The sequence below is a fragment of the Rissa tridactyla genome, chromosome 2 (assembly GCF_028500815.1).
Source record: "Rissa tridactyla isolate bRisTri1 chromosome 2, bRisTri1.patW.cur.20221130, whole genome shotgun sequence".
NCBI lineage: Eukaryota > Metazoa > Chordata > Aves > Charadriiformes > Laridae > Rissa > Rissa tridactyla.
Genome location: NC_071467.1, coordinates 60,499,400 through 60,512,565, shown reverse-complemented (window position 1 = coordinate 60,512,565; position 13,166 = coordinate 60,499,400). Strand labels below are relative to the sequence as shown.

At 41.0% G+C, this 13,166-nt stretch overlaps 1 protein-coding gene across 1 annotated transcript; it reads left to right on the top strand.

The window, feature by feature from the left end:
• Positions 1 to 345: 345 nt before the first annotated feature.
• DSEL (dermatan sulfate epimerase like) lies at positions 346 to 11,824 on the top strand. Its single transcript, XM_054193002.1, has 2 exons — positions 346 to 692; positions 1,400 to 11,824. Exon 2 carries the CDS (start codon positions 2,370 to 2,372, stop codon positions 6,018 to 6,020), a length of 3,651 nt encoding a protein of 1,216 aa, XP_054048977.1. The 5' UTR covers positions 346 to 692; positions 1,400 to 2,369; the 3' UTR covers positions 6,021 to 11,824.
• The last annotated feature ends 1,342 nt before the right edge of the window (positions 11,825 to 13,166 follow it).

Below are 13,166 nucleotides of genomic sequence, written 5' to 3'. Positions count from 1 at the left end.
GGGGCCCCGCCTCCCCCCCGCCGCTCCGGGCTGCGTCCGTGTCCCCCACGCTCAGCTCCGGCCCCGGCCCTGCCCCCCGGGCTCCTCTCTTCTCCGCTCCGCCGGCAGCCGGCTGCCGAGGCGCAGTGGCGGCGGTGGCATCCGCCGCCGGGAGCGGCGCTGGGCTCGGCGGCCGGCTCACGCAGTCGCAGGGAAGAGGAGCAGCCGGGAGCGGCGGCGGGGCCGGGAGCCCGCCCGCCGCCGGAGGACGGCGCGGAGGATCGGCACATCCCTGTTCCGCCGGGGGCGGCTCTGCCAACCCCCCCTCCCCGCCGCCGCCTCCCCTCCCTCGCTCCCTCCCTCCCTCGCTCCCTCCCCGCCCCTCTACAGCGACATCCCTGCGAGTTTGCTCCGCTGCCCGCACCCGTCGCCGGGCGCCCCGCCGCCGCATCTCCCCCGCCATCAACTCCGGGGAGCCGCCGGCGGAGGGCAGGCAGAAGGACCCGAAGTTGCGGCCAGCCCGGGTGAAAAGTAGCGGCGACGCGAAAGGCGACGGAGCCCAGCACAGCCCGGCTCAGCCGAGCGCAAGGCGCCGCCACCCGCAGCCCCCCGGACGGGGGCTGGCACCGCGCCCCGGGCCGCCCTGGACGGGGCAGAGCGACGCGGCCCCGCGGCGGCTTCCGGCCGCTCCGACCCCCGCCCAACCGGCTGCGGTAAGACGGGGTGACACTCGGGGACGCACTCGGCTCCCGGCCGCGGAGGAGGGGGGGAAGGGGGGAGGGATGTTTCGGGGAGGCGGCCGCAGCGGGGGAGGTCGCCGCCGAAACTTGTTCAAGTTGTGCGGCCCCGGGGCGGCGGGGAGGGGCGGCGGCGGCGGAGCCGGCGGGGGGCGCCCTCTGCTGGCGGCGGGCGGCGGCGGGGGCGCGGCAGGGGCTGTCAGGCTTCGTCCCGGCGCTGGCGAGGCGACCGCCCCCGGGGGTCGGTCTGGCTGCTTTCCCTCTCCGCGCCTTCCTGTCGCCGGCAGAATCGCGCGTGTGGTATTACGGAGACGTACATGACATTTACTTTGTTTCATTAATTAATTTATTTGAGCTCCATTTAATTTTTTGGTGGCGTGTTTCAAATTTGTTTTCTTGGGTAGCTCCTGGTAGCATAACAGGAAAATACGCCCTGAGACCTCACAGCCACGCAGGAAAAGGCGAAATAAATCGAGCTTAAGTAGCCAATTTGAATTTCTGTTTTGCCAGAGATAAATTCTGTGGAACTTTGAAAATGCTCCTTTTTTGTTTAATTTCTGTAAAAGAAAAGGTGTATTAACTCATCTTTCCTAGGAAGTTAGCAATACTTTGTTATCTTAAGTACTTTAAATATTTGCTGACACCTGTACAGCTTCAGAGAACTTTTGTTTCTGTTTCCACAGAAAGAACCAACATGCAAAGTGGAAGGAAACCCGAAACTGCTCTTTTTACAAAAAAACGTTGGCTTTCTGCCTCTTTCACATGTTTTCCTTTTGCTTCGTAATGGAAGGAGCAGGATTATATGAATCACCGAGGCAAAGTTTGGGCATCATTGACTGAAGATAAGATGAAAGAAGACTTGAAAATATGTCGATACTCTATGACTATTAGTTCAGACGCACCTTTTACAAACAAAGGGGAATAGCGGTTAAAAGCACTGCAGTTTCATCAAAAGGAGCTAATGGATGACCTATGTTGATTTTTTTTTTATTAATTTTTTTTTCCTTCCTACTCTCCCATGAGTCCTAAAAGAGAAAGATGGAAAGAGTGTGTATGGAAATTGAGATATGGGGAAGGCTGAAGACAATAACTTCAGTTTTGAAGTCTGTTTTCCAAGTGCTGTAAATTCCCTATTTCATCAAATGCAACACATTGTTTTGAATAAATTATATAGTTTTGTGATCAGTGGAGTTTTTGTCAGCTCTAGAAGTGGAATTTGACCTGATTGAAAGCTTTTTAAAAAAGTAAATGCATGACTCCGATTCCTTTTTTCAAGTCAAGTTTTTCAAGTTATCAAGAGACGGTGTTTCAGTCTCCTACTGAGAGTTGTCAACCTGTGTTTTATATGTGTATCTTAGAGATTGTACTTTTTTCCTTATTTTAGTATTTATGCTGTAGTGTTGTGTTTGAGAAAAGTGAACTGACAAGACACCTGAGATTTAAATTTTCGACAGCCTTGTTATTTCAATGTTGTAGCGCAGATTGCAAGTAATTTGAGTATCTGTTAGAATGCACAGTACACGCTAAGTTTTTTCTCCTAAAAATATGCCTTAAGATGTTAATTTTTTTACTAACTGGGTCAAAGTTTGATATCTGAACATTGTGTTTTGTTAGGAAATGCATGCCTGGGGAAGAGGAGCAGCCTAATGGATCATGGCTCTGATGTTCATGGGGCATACTTTATTTCTAGCATTAACAATGTTTGCTGTCTTCGCTTTTGAAGAATCTGTAAGCAATTACTCTGATTGGGTGACTTTCACAGAAAATGTAGATCGGTATGAAAAAGAGCAACTTGAAGGTCTTAGTGCTGAGCAGAAGATGAAGAAACCAGTTCTTCATCCAAGCTTGTATTTCGACGCTGAAGAAGTCCAGGCACTGAGACAGAAGGCTCATACAAGCCATTCGCATCTATTTAGAGCCATCAGAAGTGTGGTGACGGTTATGCTATCCAACCCATCATACTACCTACCTCCACCCAAGCATGTTGATTTTGCTGCAAAGTGGAATGAGATTTATGGTAACAATCTGCCACCTCTAGCATTTTATTGTTTGCTGTGCCCTGAAGATAAAGCTGCGTTTGATTTTGCCCTGGAATATATGGATAGAATGGCTGGCTACAAAAACTGGTTGGTTGAGAATGCACCTGGAGATGAAGTGCCACTCGGCCACTCCCTAACAGGATTTGCCACTGCTTTTGACTTCTTGTATAATTCACTGGAAAAAGAGAGAAGGCAAAAATACCTGGAGAAGATATGGTCTGTAAGCGAGGAAATGTATGAGTACTCAAAGGTTCGTTCCTGGGGAAAGCAGCTTCTCCATAATCATCAAGCAACCAATATGCTTGCTTTGCTTATTGGGGCTTTAGTTGCAGGGGTGGACAAAGGATCTCAGGCAAATATTTGGAAACACACTGTTGTTGATGTGATGGAGAAAACAATGTTTCTGCTCAATCATATTGTAGACGGGTCTCTGGATGAGGGAGTAGCTTATGGGAGTTACACCGCCAAGTCAGTAACCCAGTATGTTTTCCTGGCCCAGCGCCACTTTGGTATTAACAACTTGGAGAATAACTGGCTCAAAATGCACTTTTGGTTTTACTATGCCACCCTGTTACCAGGCTTTCAGAGGACTGTGGGTGTAGCGGATTCTAATTACAACTGGTTTTATGGTCCTGAGAGCCAGCTGGTGTTCTTGGATAAGTTCATCATGAAGAATGGAGCTGGCAACTGGTTGGCACAGCAGATTAGAAAACACAGGCCCAAGGATGGGCCAATGGTGCCATCCACTGCACAGAGGTGGAGTACACTACACACTGAATTTATTTGGTACGCTGCCGAAATCACTCCTCAGCCACCTCCTGATTATGGTACTGCTAAAATGCACGTGTTTCCTAACTGGGGAGTTGTTACTTATGGGGCTGGATTGCCAAACAGTCAGACAAACACCTTTGTGTCCTTTAAGTCTGGAAAACTCGGTGGACGTGCTGTCTACGATATCGTTCACTTTCAACCGTATGCCTGGATTGATGGGTGGAGAAGTTTCAATCCCGGACATGAACATCCCGATCAGAACTCTTTCACTTTTGCTCCCAATGGACAGGTGTTTGTATCTGAGGCTCTCTATGGACCTAAACTCAGCCACCTGAACAATGTCTTGGTCTTTGCTCCATCTCCTACGAGCCAGTGCAACCAGCCTTGGGAGGGACAGCTTGGTGAGTGTGCCCAGTGGCTGAAGTGGATTGGTGACGAGGTTGGAGACTCAACTGGAGAAATTATAACAGCCTCCCAGGCTGGAGACATGATGTTTGTGAGTGGTGAGGCGGTATCTGCTTACACATCAGCAATGAAATTGAAAAGTGTGTATCGCGTTTTGCTGCTCTTAAATTCTCAGACATTGTTAGTAGTAGACCATATTGAGAAGGAGGAAGACTCTCCTGTTAATTCTGTCAGTGCCTTTTTTCATAATCTTGACATTGATTTTAAATACATACCTTATAAATTTAAGAACAAATACAATGGAGCTATGATGGATGTGTGGGATGCCCACTACAAGATGTTTTGGTTTGATCATCATGGGAGTAGTCCTGTTGCTAGGATACAGGAGGCAGAACAAGCTGCTGAATTCAAAAAACGATGGACTCAGTTTGTAAATGTTACCTTTCCAATGAAAAACACACTTACAAGGATTGTTTACCTTTTCTATGGCCCATATGTCAATGTTTCTAACTGCAGACTCATAGATAATGCAAAATCAGGATTTCAGATTTCGCTTAGTGTCAACAACACTGAAAATACCATCTCTGTTGTGACTGAATATCAGAATTTAAAGACAAGGTTTGATTATTTGGGATTTGGTGGTTTTGCCAAAGTAGTTCATGAAAACAAAGTGACAAAGTTTGGTCTAGGTACTGAATCTGTGGAAAAACAGATAAAAAAACATAGGGTGGGTTTCCCATTTGGATTTAAAGTAAACATAATTGCAGGGTTAATTTTGGGTGTTAGTTTGGTCATACTGGCTTTTCAATGGCGGTTTTACATATCCTTCAGTAAAATGTTGCGTTGGATCCTGATACTGGTTGTCACACTGTGGCTTATTGAATTGGTGGATGTGTGGAGCATGTGTACTCAGCCCATCTGTGCAAAATGGAGCAGTGACATGACAAAGCTAGAACATGATAAAGGCAATAAAGCCAAACAATTAGAAGGAAACCCTGTTGTTTTGCCAGATGTGATCATTACTTCACTTCCTGCTTCTGGAGCAGAAATTTTAAAACAGCTGTTTTTCAATACCAGTGACTTCTTATACATCAGAATACCTACACCCTATCTCGAAATTCCTGAGACTGAATTTGAAATTGATTCCTTTGTAGATCCATGTGAATGGAAGGTTTCTGATGTTCAGAACGGTCATTTTCGTCTTATCCAGGGGTGGCTCCAGTCTCTAGTTCGAGGCACAAAATTACATTTACAAAACATTAATTTATATGAAGCCAGCAGAAGTAAAGCTGCTCAGCATTCTGCCATAAGCAAGGACAAAAGGAAAAGATCGAAAAAGAGAGAATCTCTGTCAGAGCAAAGAAGCAGGGCAAGAGGGAGTCAAGATAAAGATGCCGAATATATTAGGGAACTGAGAAGGCACCTCATCTATTATCCTAATGCACGACCTGTGCTTAGTTTAAGTAGTGGGAGCTGGACATTAAAGCTTCCCTTCTTTCAGGAAATCCTAGGACTGTCAATGAGAGCATTATATGTAGTAAGGGACCCACGGGCATGGATCTATTCAATGTTGTACAAAAATAAGCCAAGCCTTTACTCCTTGAAAAATGTTCCACAACGCTTGGCTGCAATGTTTAAAGGGGAAAGTGGCAAAGGAAAATGTAGTTTAAATGAAGGCTATGCCTTTGAATATGAATCATTAAGAAAAGAAATTTCAAATTCTAATTCAAACGCCGTTTCTGTGTTGTCCTATTTATGGCTCACAAACACAGCAGCGGCACTGAGAATAAATGGGGACTTGCAGACAACAAATTATCAGCTGGTGAAGTTTGAAGATATTGTGAGCTTTCCTCAGAAGACGGCTGAAACAATTTTTGCCTTTCTTGGTATTCCTCTTCCTCCTGCTAGCTTAAACCAAATATTATTTGCCACCTCCACCAGTCTTTTCTATCTTCCTTATGAAGGGGAAATTTCACCAAGTAGCATTCATGCATGGAAAAAAAACATGCCTCATGAAGAGATTAGACGGATTGAAGATATCTGTTCTTCTCTAATGGACCACTTAGGATACCCAAAGTTTGTAGAATAAATGCTGCCGGTCAGCAGAAATTTGCACTAATGATCTCTGACTCCCAATTTGTGGATAAATATTACAGAAGTTTGTTTATTCTTGTAAAATGTGTACAGTCTGCTACTTTCAGAGAGATTATTTTAAGAAAAAGATAGTTGTTCTTGCAAGTGTGGGGTTTTTGTTTTGGTTTGGTTTATTTTTTTAAAAAAACCTTGTAACTACTTTTGCTGCCTTTCAAAAAAAGCTGTGTGAGCCTTTGTAGAACTGCCAGCTGGGTACTCTATAGCTCAGGGGATTAGTAATAGAATATGGAGCTTTTCACCTCCAGCTCACCAGTTTGACTCCAGCTCAAGTGGTTAGCTCCTGAAAGTACTTACCATCTGATGATTGTAGGACAGCTTACATGAAATTAAACTGGTTAAACTGGCCCAGTTCCCAATGGTGATAATTAGCCCCCGTGGGCAGGTTTACTGATGCATTCTGCCTGTGTCTCACTGGTCACTGTAGTGGTGCAAAACAGACATAAGCTGAGGTTTAAAGGCTGTGCAGCATCCCTTCAGCAGGAGGAAACAGCCAGAACATTTGAGTGAATCTAGTTCTTTATTTACAGTCTCAGCAGAAAGGCCTGGGACTGGAATGGACGTGGATATTGAATATCATTATAGAATATGGTTCTTTCAGCTCAGAGATGTGGCACTTAAATTGGGCTTTGTGCTTGAGGAAAGACTTTATTCTCCATGCCTGACAATGTGGTACCCTTTGTATCCGGAGAAAAAGAAATGGGGCAAAATCTGAGAAACCAACAAGATCTCCCAAACTAGCAGTTATATTTGGAGAAGATTTTGTGTAGTTTTGACCTGCCTCAACCTAACTTAACTTTGAAGGTTAACATCTTGGTTCCTTGCACTGCTTTAGCTGATACCTCTTGTCTAAGAGATTCTGCAAGCATTTTCTCTTTTTGAGACTCTTCCATCCTTCTTTTTTGTAACACATTTCTTTGCTGTTTCTTGTGCATAATTTCACTGAGACCAGTGCAAATATTTGATGATATTGTCAATGGCTTATTGTTGATGTCTGCATAAAATGGCAATTTGAGATTTAGAAGATCTTAAATAAATGTCCAGGTCTGTGTTGCTGAGGGATGTTTTGCTTCTCTGTATAATGGGTTTCTGAAGGACAACCATTGCTAACCTCAGGTCTTTCAGAGAGGGGAGAAATCCGAAAGTCACCCATCCCTCAGCCACCTCACATTTGAGTGATGTTTCCTTGCAGTAAACTATTTCCAAAGTTGTCTGATTTTTATCATGATTGGTGTTTCTTTAACATGGTGCTGTAATATGATATTGGTTTGGAAACAGATAGGCTAGACAGGATAGATGTGTCTTTGTCACAGCTTATTTTCTTCTTGAGTTTGCGCATGCCCATTAAGAAAAAAAATTCCCATTTCCCAATTTAACTTGCTCAGCATTCTTTGGAAATGCATGCATATTGTAAATGTCTGCAGATGTGTAAATCAGATCACAAAGAGACATCTGTTTCCTTTACCATCTGTTTTTTATTACAAATGGAATTGTCTTGAAATATGCCTCAGTTGGTTTGTGGGAGCTGGGATCAGAGTTTTGGCTTATTATATTGAAATATGCGTGTAATCACTGTTTATTTGGGTGGTAAGCATTAGACAATGTCAAAAGTGCAGTGAGTTTCTTTGTACAGATTACAGGTACCCTTGCTGATGTTCAATATAGAGTTCTTGCCTTTCCTTCCAGTCTTACTATTATGTCCCTGTCTTACCTTGCTGTCTTGTCCCTCCCATACGTACATTTCACATCCTTGGGAGCATGTTGTGATGTCTCATTTTATCCTAGATAAAAATAGCTCTTTCTCGGGCAGTCATTACTATGTCAAAATAGGCCTCTAGCACAATAAAGCTATTGATAATTTGTGGTCTCATTGACCATAACTTAGCTGTCATTTACTAGCAGCAGTTGTTTTTTTCCCCCTTCAGTCCTAGGTCTCACCTCTGGCTAGGTGGAATGCCATGTTAAAGGATGCATTAAACAAGTTCATACACACTGACATGTTAGTGAAACTTTGGTTTCCAAGTATCATTCTCTCAAATTGGCTTCTCTCTGAAACCATTTTTGATTGTATGCTTAAAATAAATTAAAAAAAAGTATTGATGTCTGTACAGTCTGTACTTGATAGAATAAGTTTCAGCATTTTCCTTTTATTTCCAGGATTTATGCTCTAGAATCAGAAAAATGAAAAGGCTTTTCTCTGTCAGATGTTTTAGGGCAGCAGAAGGTAAGCAATCAGATTGACTGTGTGTTTGTGGAAGTATAAAGAGATCTTAAAATCCCTTTCTGAAAGTGACATGAAATGACACAATAGCCTGTAAACCAACTTTTTGTTTGTTTTTGAGGAGTTAGGGTGGATAGAATTGTCTGTTGGGAGCATCATCTGTGCTGCTTTTGCAATGCAGGTTGTTCCATGCACTTACATTCATAATAGCATCGTTGCTGTCATCATTATATGCAAGAATTAGGAGCTATTTTTTTTCTGTACTGTACTTTCCTGGTTCAAAGAATGCATCATCCATTATTCAGATTTTGTTGCATTATGTGTCCTTATACAGTTGTGAAAAGGTGGAAGAGAATTCTTTTCTTTATTTTTAGATCTTGTTGTGAGGGCAAATGCATTAAAATCATTATGCTAAAAAATATGTAAAAGGAAAAGCAGTGTCTTTGAAAACAACAGGGTAGGAATGCCTAAGGTACGGAAGTCACCAATTTGCAATCAAATGATTGTTTTGTTGAGTTTTAGATGTTAAGTTACATGACCACTTGACCGAAGTTAGTACCAGACAGGAGGCATCCCAACTATGGAGCTGAATGACTGTGTACTGGGATTGTGGCCTTCTACCTGTATGAATAGCAACCCGAGACACAGCCGAAAGCTGAATAAACACGCATATGGTTGACAAGAATGCCCACTAAAAGATGCAGATCTGGGACTTTGTAGAATAAATTTCAGTGGCGCCATCCATAAAATGACAGTTGTTGTGGTATGGAGAAGCAGGAATACTGTGGAGGCCTGGTGATAAAAAAAATAAAAAAATAAACTTGCCTTTGTCTATTAAAGGATAAATTCCAATTTTTTGTCTGTGCTGATCTTAAGTCAAATCGGTCATTAAATAGAACTTTTTTTTTTCTTATGCAAATGTTCTCATTGAGACTAGTGTGGTTCCGTGAATGAAGAATATAAGTGCAATTCGATAGTATTAAGTGATTTTGTGGGCATGCAGTTATCCTCAAAATTTTTTCTGTCTCTAGCATCCAGAGGAAGAATGGTCACTACATAGACACAGAAATTAACCTCCCCTGTCTCCGTATAGTAATGTTTAAGACTGTCAGTGAAATTTAAGAATTGATAGACCTTTTTGAAAAGCATGTCTGTTCAAGTGCATTGTACTGAAGAGTGTTCTGGCGCTTTCAGTTACACTTTCATAAAGATGATCATGAAAACTTGTCTTAGTACTTTATCTTAACTTTGCTTCCTTTTTCTCCGTGTTAAACGTTGGTAATTATTTGTACTATATTGTAGTTTCAACTGTCCAATTATGAGACAGCTAAGATTTTGACGTATCTGAGAAAGGGAGGCTTTATTTAAATGCTTACATCTCTGAATCATATTTGGAAGCCTAAGAAAAATAAACGCAGAGGAAAACATTTCAGTTATTTACTTACTTTGTAACTAAGCGACATTGGCCCTGGGGAGATGCACATGGGTCTTGGCTTTCAGAGTTCTATCAAATCACATGAATCTATAGTCTCTGAGTGTACCTAAATGCCTCTATTGCTCCCAGCAGGCTTTTTCCAAGAGCAATGTCTGTGGAGATGAGCCTCAGTATCGTGGTCAGATTGGTTCCTTTCACCCTCTTTAGCACACAGTTGGCATGCAGTCCTTGTCAGATTTATGCTTGAACAGTTAATTTGCCAGATCCAGAGTTGAATTTCTGTACAAGATCCTCAATTATGTGTAAAACATATGGCAGAATTCATTTGACAGTGTAATACTATTTTGATAGTGTTAGAATGCAAATCAAACAAAAAATGTGCTTCAGATTTTATGAAGTTATTGGTCACTGATTGGTAAAGCTGCAGTCATGGATCAGGTTTTTTTTTAACCATAAAAACGGTTTCACTTGCTGTTGAAACTTAATGATCTGACTGCTAGGAGAGTCCTGGCTCTACCTAACAGTTAATTTATTTTCAGTGCTAGTCTTAGAGACACCGTTTATTTGATGACCATGAACATACATAATTTGAATATAATACTAATTTGCTGAAAACATTTGAAGAACACAGTCCAAGATTAAGGATAAAAATATGTTACCTCAATACTTCTGTAAGTTACAAAAATTAGCCCCTTTGCGAGTGGCCCATATATTGGGTTCCATATGTTGGAATATTTTATAATTAGAAACTATGATATTTATTTAGGTGACTTAGAAGTAATTTATCAAAATGATTTCTTTTTAATTACACATAAAATTATTTTCTTCAAAAGGATAAGTAGTGCATCTTAACACTTCTATGATCAGGTTATCCTAAGCTTTCCTTCGTTTCTCTGGACTCCCTTTTAGCTTTGGTTCAGACTAAAACCTTTGTTTAAATCTTATAAAGAATGGTCTGTTTTCTGAGTGAGGAGTCTAGCTGGAGACTCTTATAATCTCAAATTCCATTTCATCGCATTTCAGTATGGAATATCATGGACTACGAGTCATGGATCAAATCCCTAAATTGTGAGCTGTTCAGAATTGGGCCATAAGCGGAATGATGCCTAGCTGACCTAAATGAATGTTGTGCTATTGACTTCAACAGGGCCAAAATACTATCATCTACTATCATCAAACCATTATCATCTACTTAGCCTGAATATTCCAAAACAGCAGAAATTATAAGAAGTGATTAAGATAAGAAATGATTATGAAAGATTAGTGTTCTTGTTATTTGATGAAAAAAGGATATGCATTTTAATAATGTAAAAAATATAAATTGCTCTGTAACCCTAATCAAAGCTACCTGTAGCCTGTCTGATAAATTTATGAACTCATAAAAGCAGGTATAGAAACAAACAGATATTCAAAATAATGTACAAATCACCGTTTCAAATGTCAAGACTTTGATTTTCTTTAGTGAGGAGAAGTTTGCTGATATGTGATCTGCACTGTTTTCATAAAGGATGTGAATGGGTAATCTTGTGCTGTCTCAGAAAATACTTAATAATGGTAAAGTGCTGTTTCACATTACTGAAATGATACGGTTTTAAATTAAACTATACATCTTTTGAGCTGACAATATACTGAGTTATATGTGATATGGGAGAACAAGGACAGTCTGATTTCATTTACACCTGTCTAACAGAATAATTTCTGAAAGGTTCTTCATTTATGCTGGTATAAACTGAACATTTAGTTTACTGTCTTTACTGAGAAAGATATTGTGGTGTTTAAGAACACAACCTGAATTCATCTGTCTCACCTTAGGTAATTTTACTTTCACACCTAAATAGGGAGCATTGTCACTCTAGAATCAATGGAAAGTGAGCGTCGCCTTCAAAGGTAAAGCAGACATTGCTTACCTCTTTGTAAATGCCCAAAAGCCAAGGGTGTCTAAACTCTTACTCTAGATGCCTACTGAAAGGCCTCAAAGGAAGTGGGGTGAATTTGGCTTTACATGTGTATGGCCTTACATCTAAGTAGATTTCTGTGTCTGAACAGTTCTATTGCATATGCTGTCCAAACAACATTTTATGAAACATCCTGCATAAAATAAAACTACTGTTAGTAAAATAAAATTTTTGTGTTATTTTTTTTATTTTTTTTTAAGTGATTTCACCACTTAGGATATCAAAAAGCTTTGTGATGTGGTCAAGTGTATGTATTTATTTTTTTTTTTAAATATTGCTACTTGTGTTTGTTTAGAATATGGGAGCCACTGTTATCTTTCAGAAAGTGTTGTTGGCAAGACCTGATCCTATCTTCCCTTGGATGCACAGTAAGTATGTTTGATGTTAAGTAAAAGAACACAAAATAGCTGTATTCCTAGAACAAAAAGAGAAATTTCCCACTCAGTTACTGGGAACTGGACAACTGGTGCAACCCATAATTTTGAAATGTGTTAGTCTATAAACACTGTAGCTATATGCAAACTGTGTATTTAGAATAGTACCTCTTCTAATTCCTGAACTGTATCCAGGAATTTTTTTGGAGACTGATATTTGGCCCTGAAACCGTTCTAACAATTTAACAGTTAGCAAGTTAGGTAAGCAAGTTCCAGCAGTCATGAATGTTCTCTTCAGTGTTTAATTAAAAAAAAAAAAAAAAAACCAAATAAAAAAGACACATAATCAAGGTAACTGGAATAACTGCAGTGCTCTGGATCTCTCTTACTGAATGTGGGCTGGCGCAGGCACTATACATAGATCCAGAGGCACAGGTAGTTCAGCATCCTTATTGCTGCTGCACCACTGCAAGTGCAACTGAGCTGCAACTAATTTCCTGAAGCAGATTTTTGCAGGTTTAACTAACTGATTTTTTTTTTGTTCATTTGATTTAGCAGAAGGTGCTTGTGATATACCTTAAACATAGGAGCAGGAATAAGACCTGATTCTCTCTCTCCTGTGAACTTCAGCACGTTGTAAAGCAAAGTTTTGCATGTTTTTTAAGTCTTGATGGGGTTATATTTAGCTATGAAATAGGTTTAATGTTAGTTTTTTTTGGAGGGTGTTAGCCCTGTGCCTTCTCTGTTAGTCGCTGCTGAATTATTTTGCACTTGGTGGGCGGTATGTGCTTATCCTTTATAGCTCATCCTAGGTCTTGTCACGGGACTCTCACAAGTAATTTTATTTTTTTACCTTCTGAATCTTGAACCCAACTTTGGCTTTTGGCAGAGTTACATGGAAAATGCCTATTATTATAGGAGCAACAAGGTGTGCTGTAAACAAATTTTGCTGTCTAGTCTATTGCAAATTCTTCAGCAATATTTGTTTCCAGCTATTTTCTGAAAGGTTGTTCTAAGTGAGTAAATCCAATGTACAAAGCTCAGAGGAAACTAGTACCAAGAACATGATAAAAGGCAGGCTGTCAGAGACAATAAATGC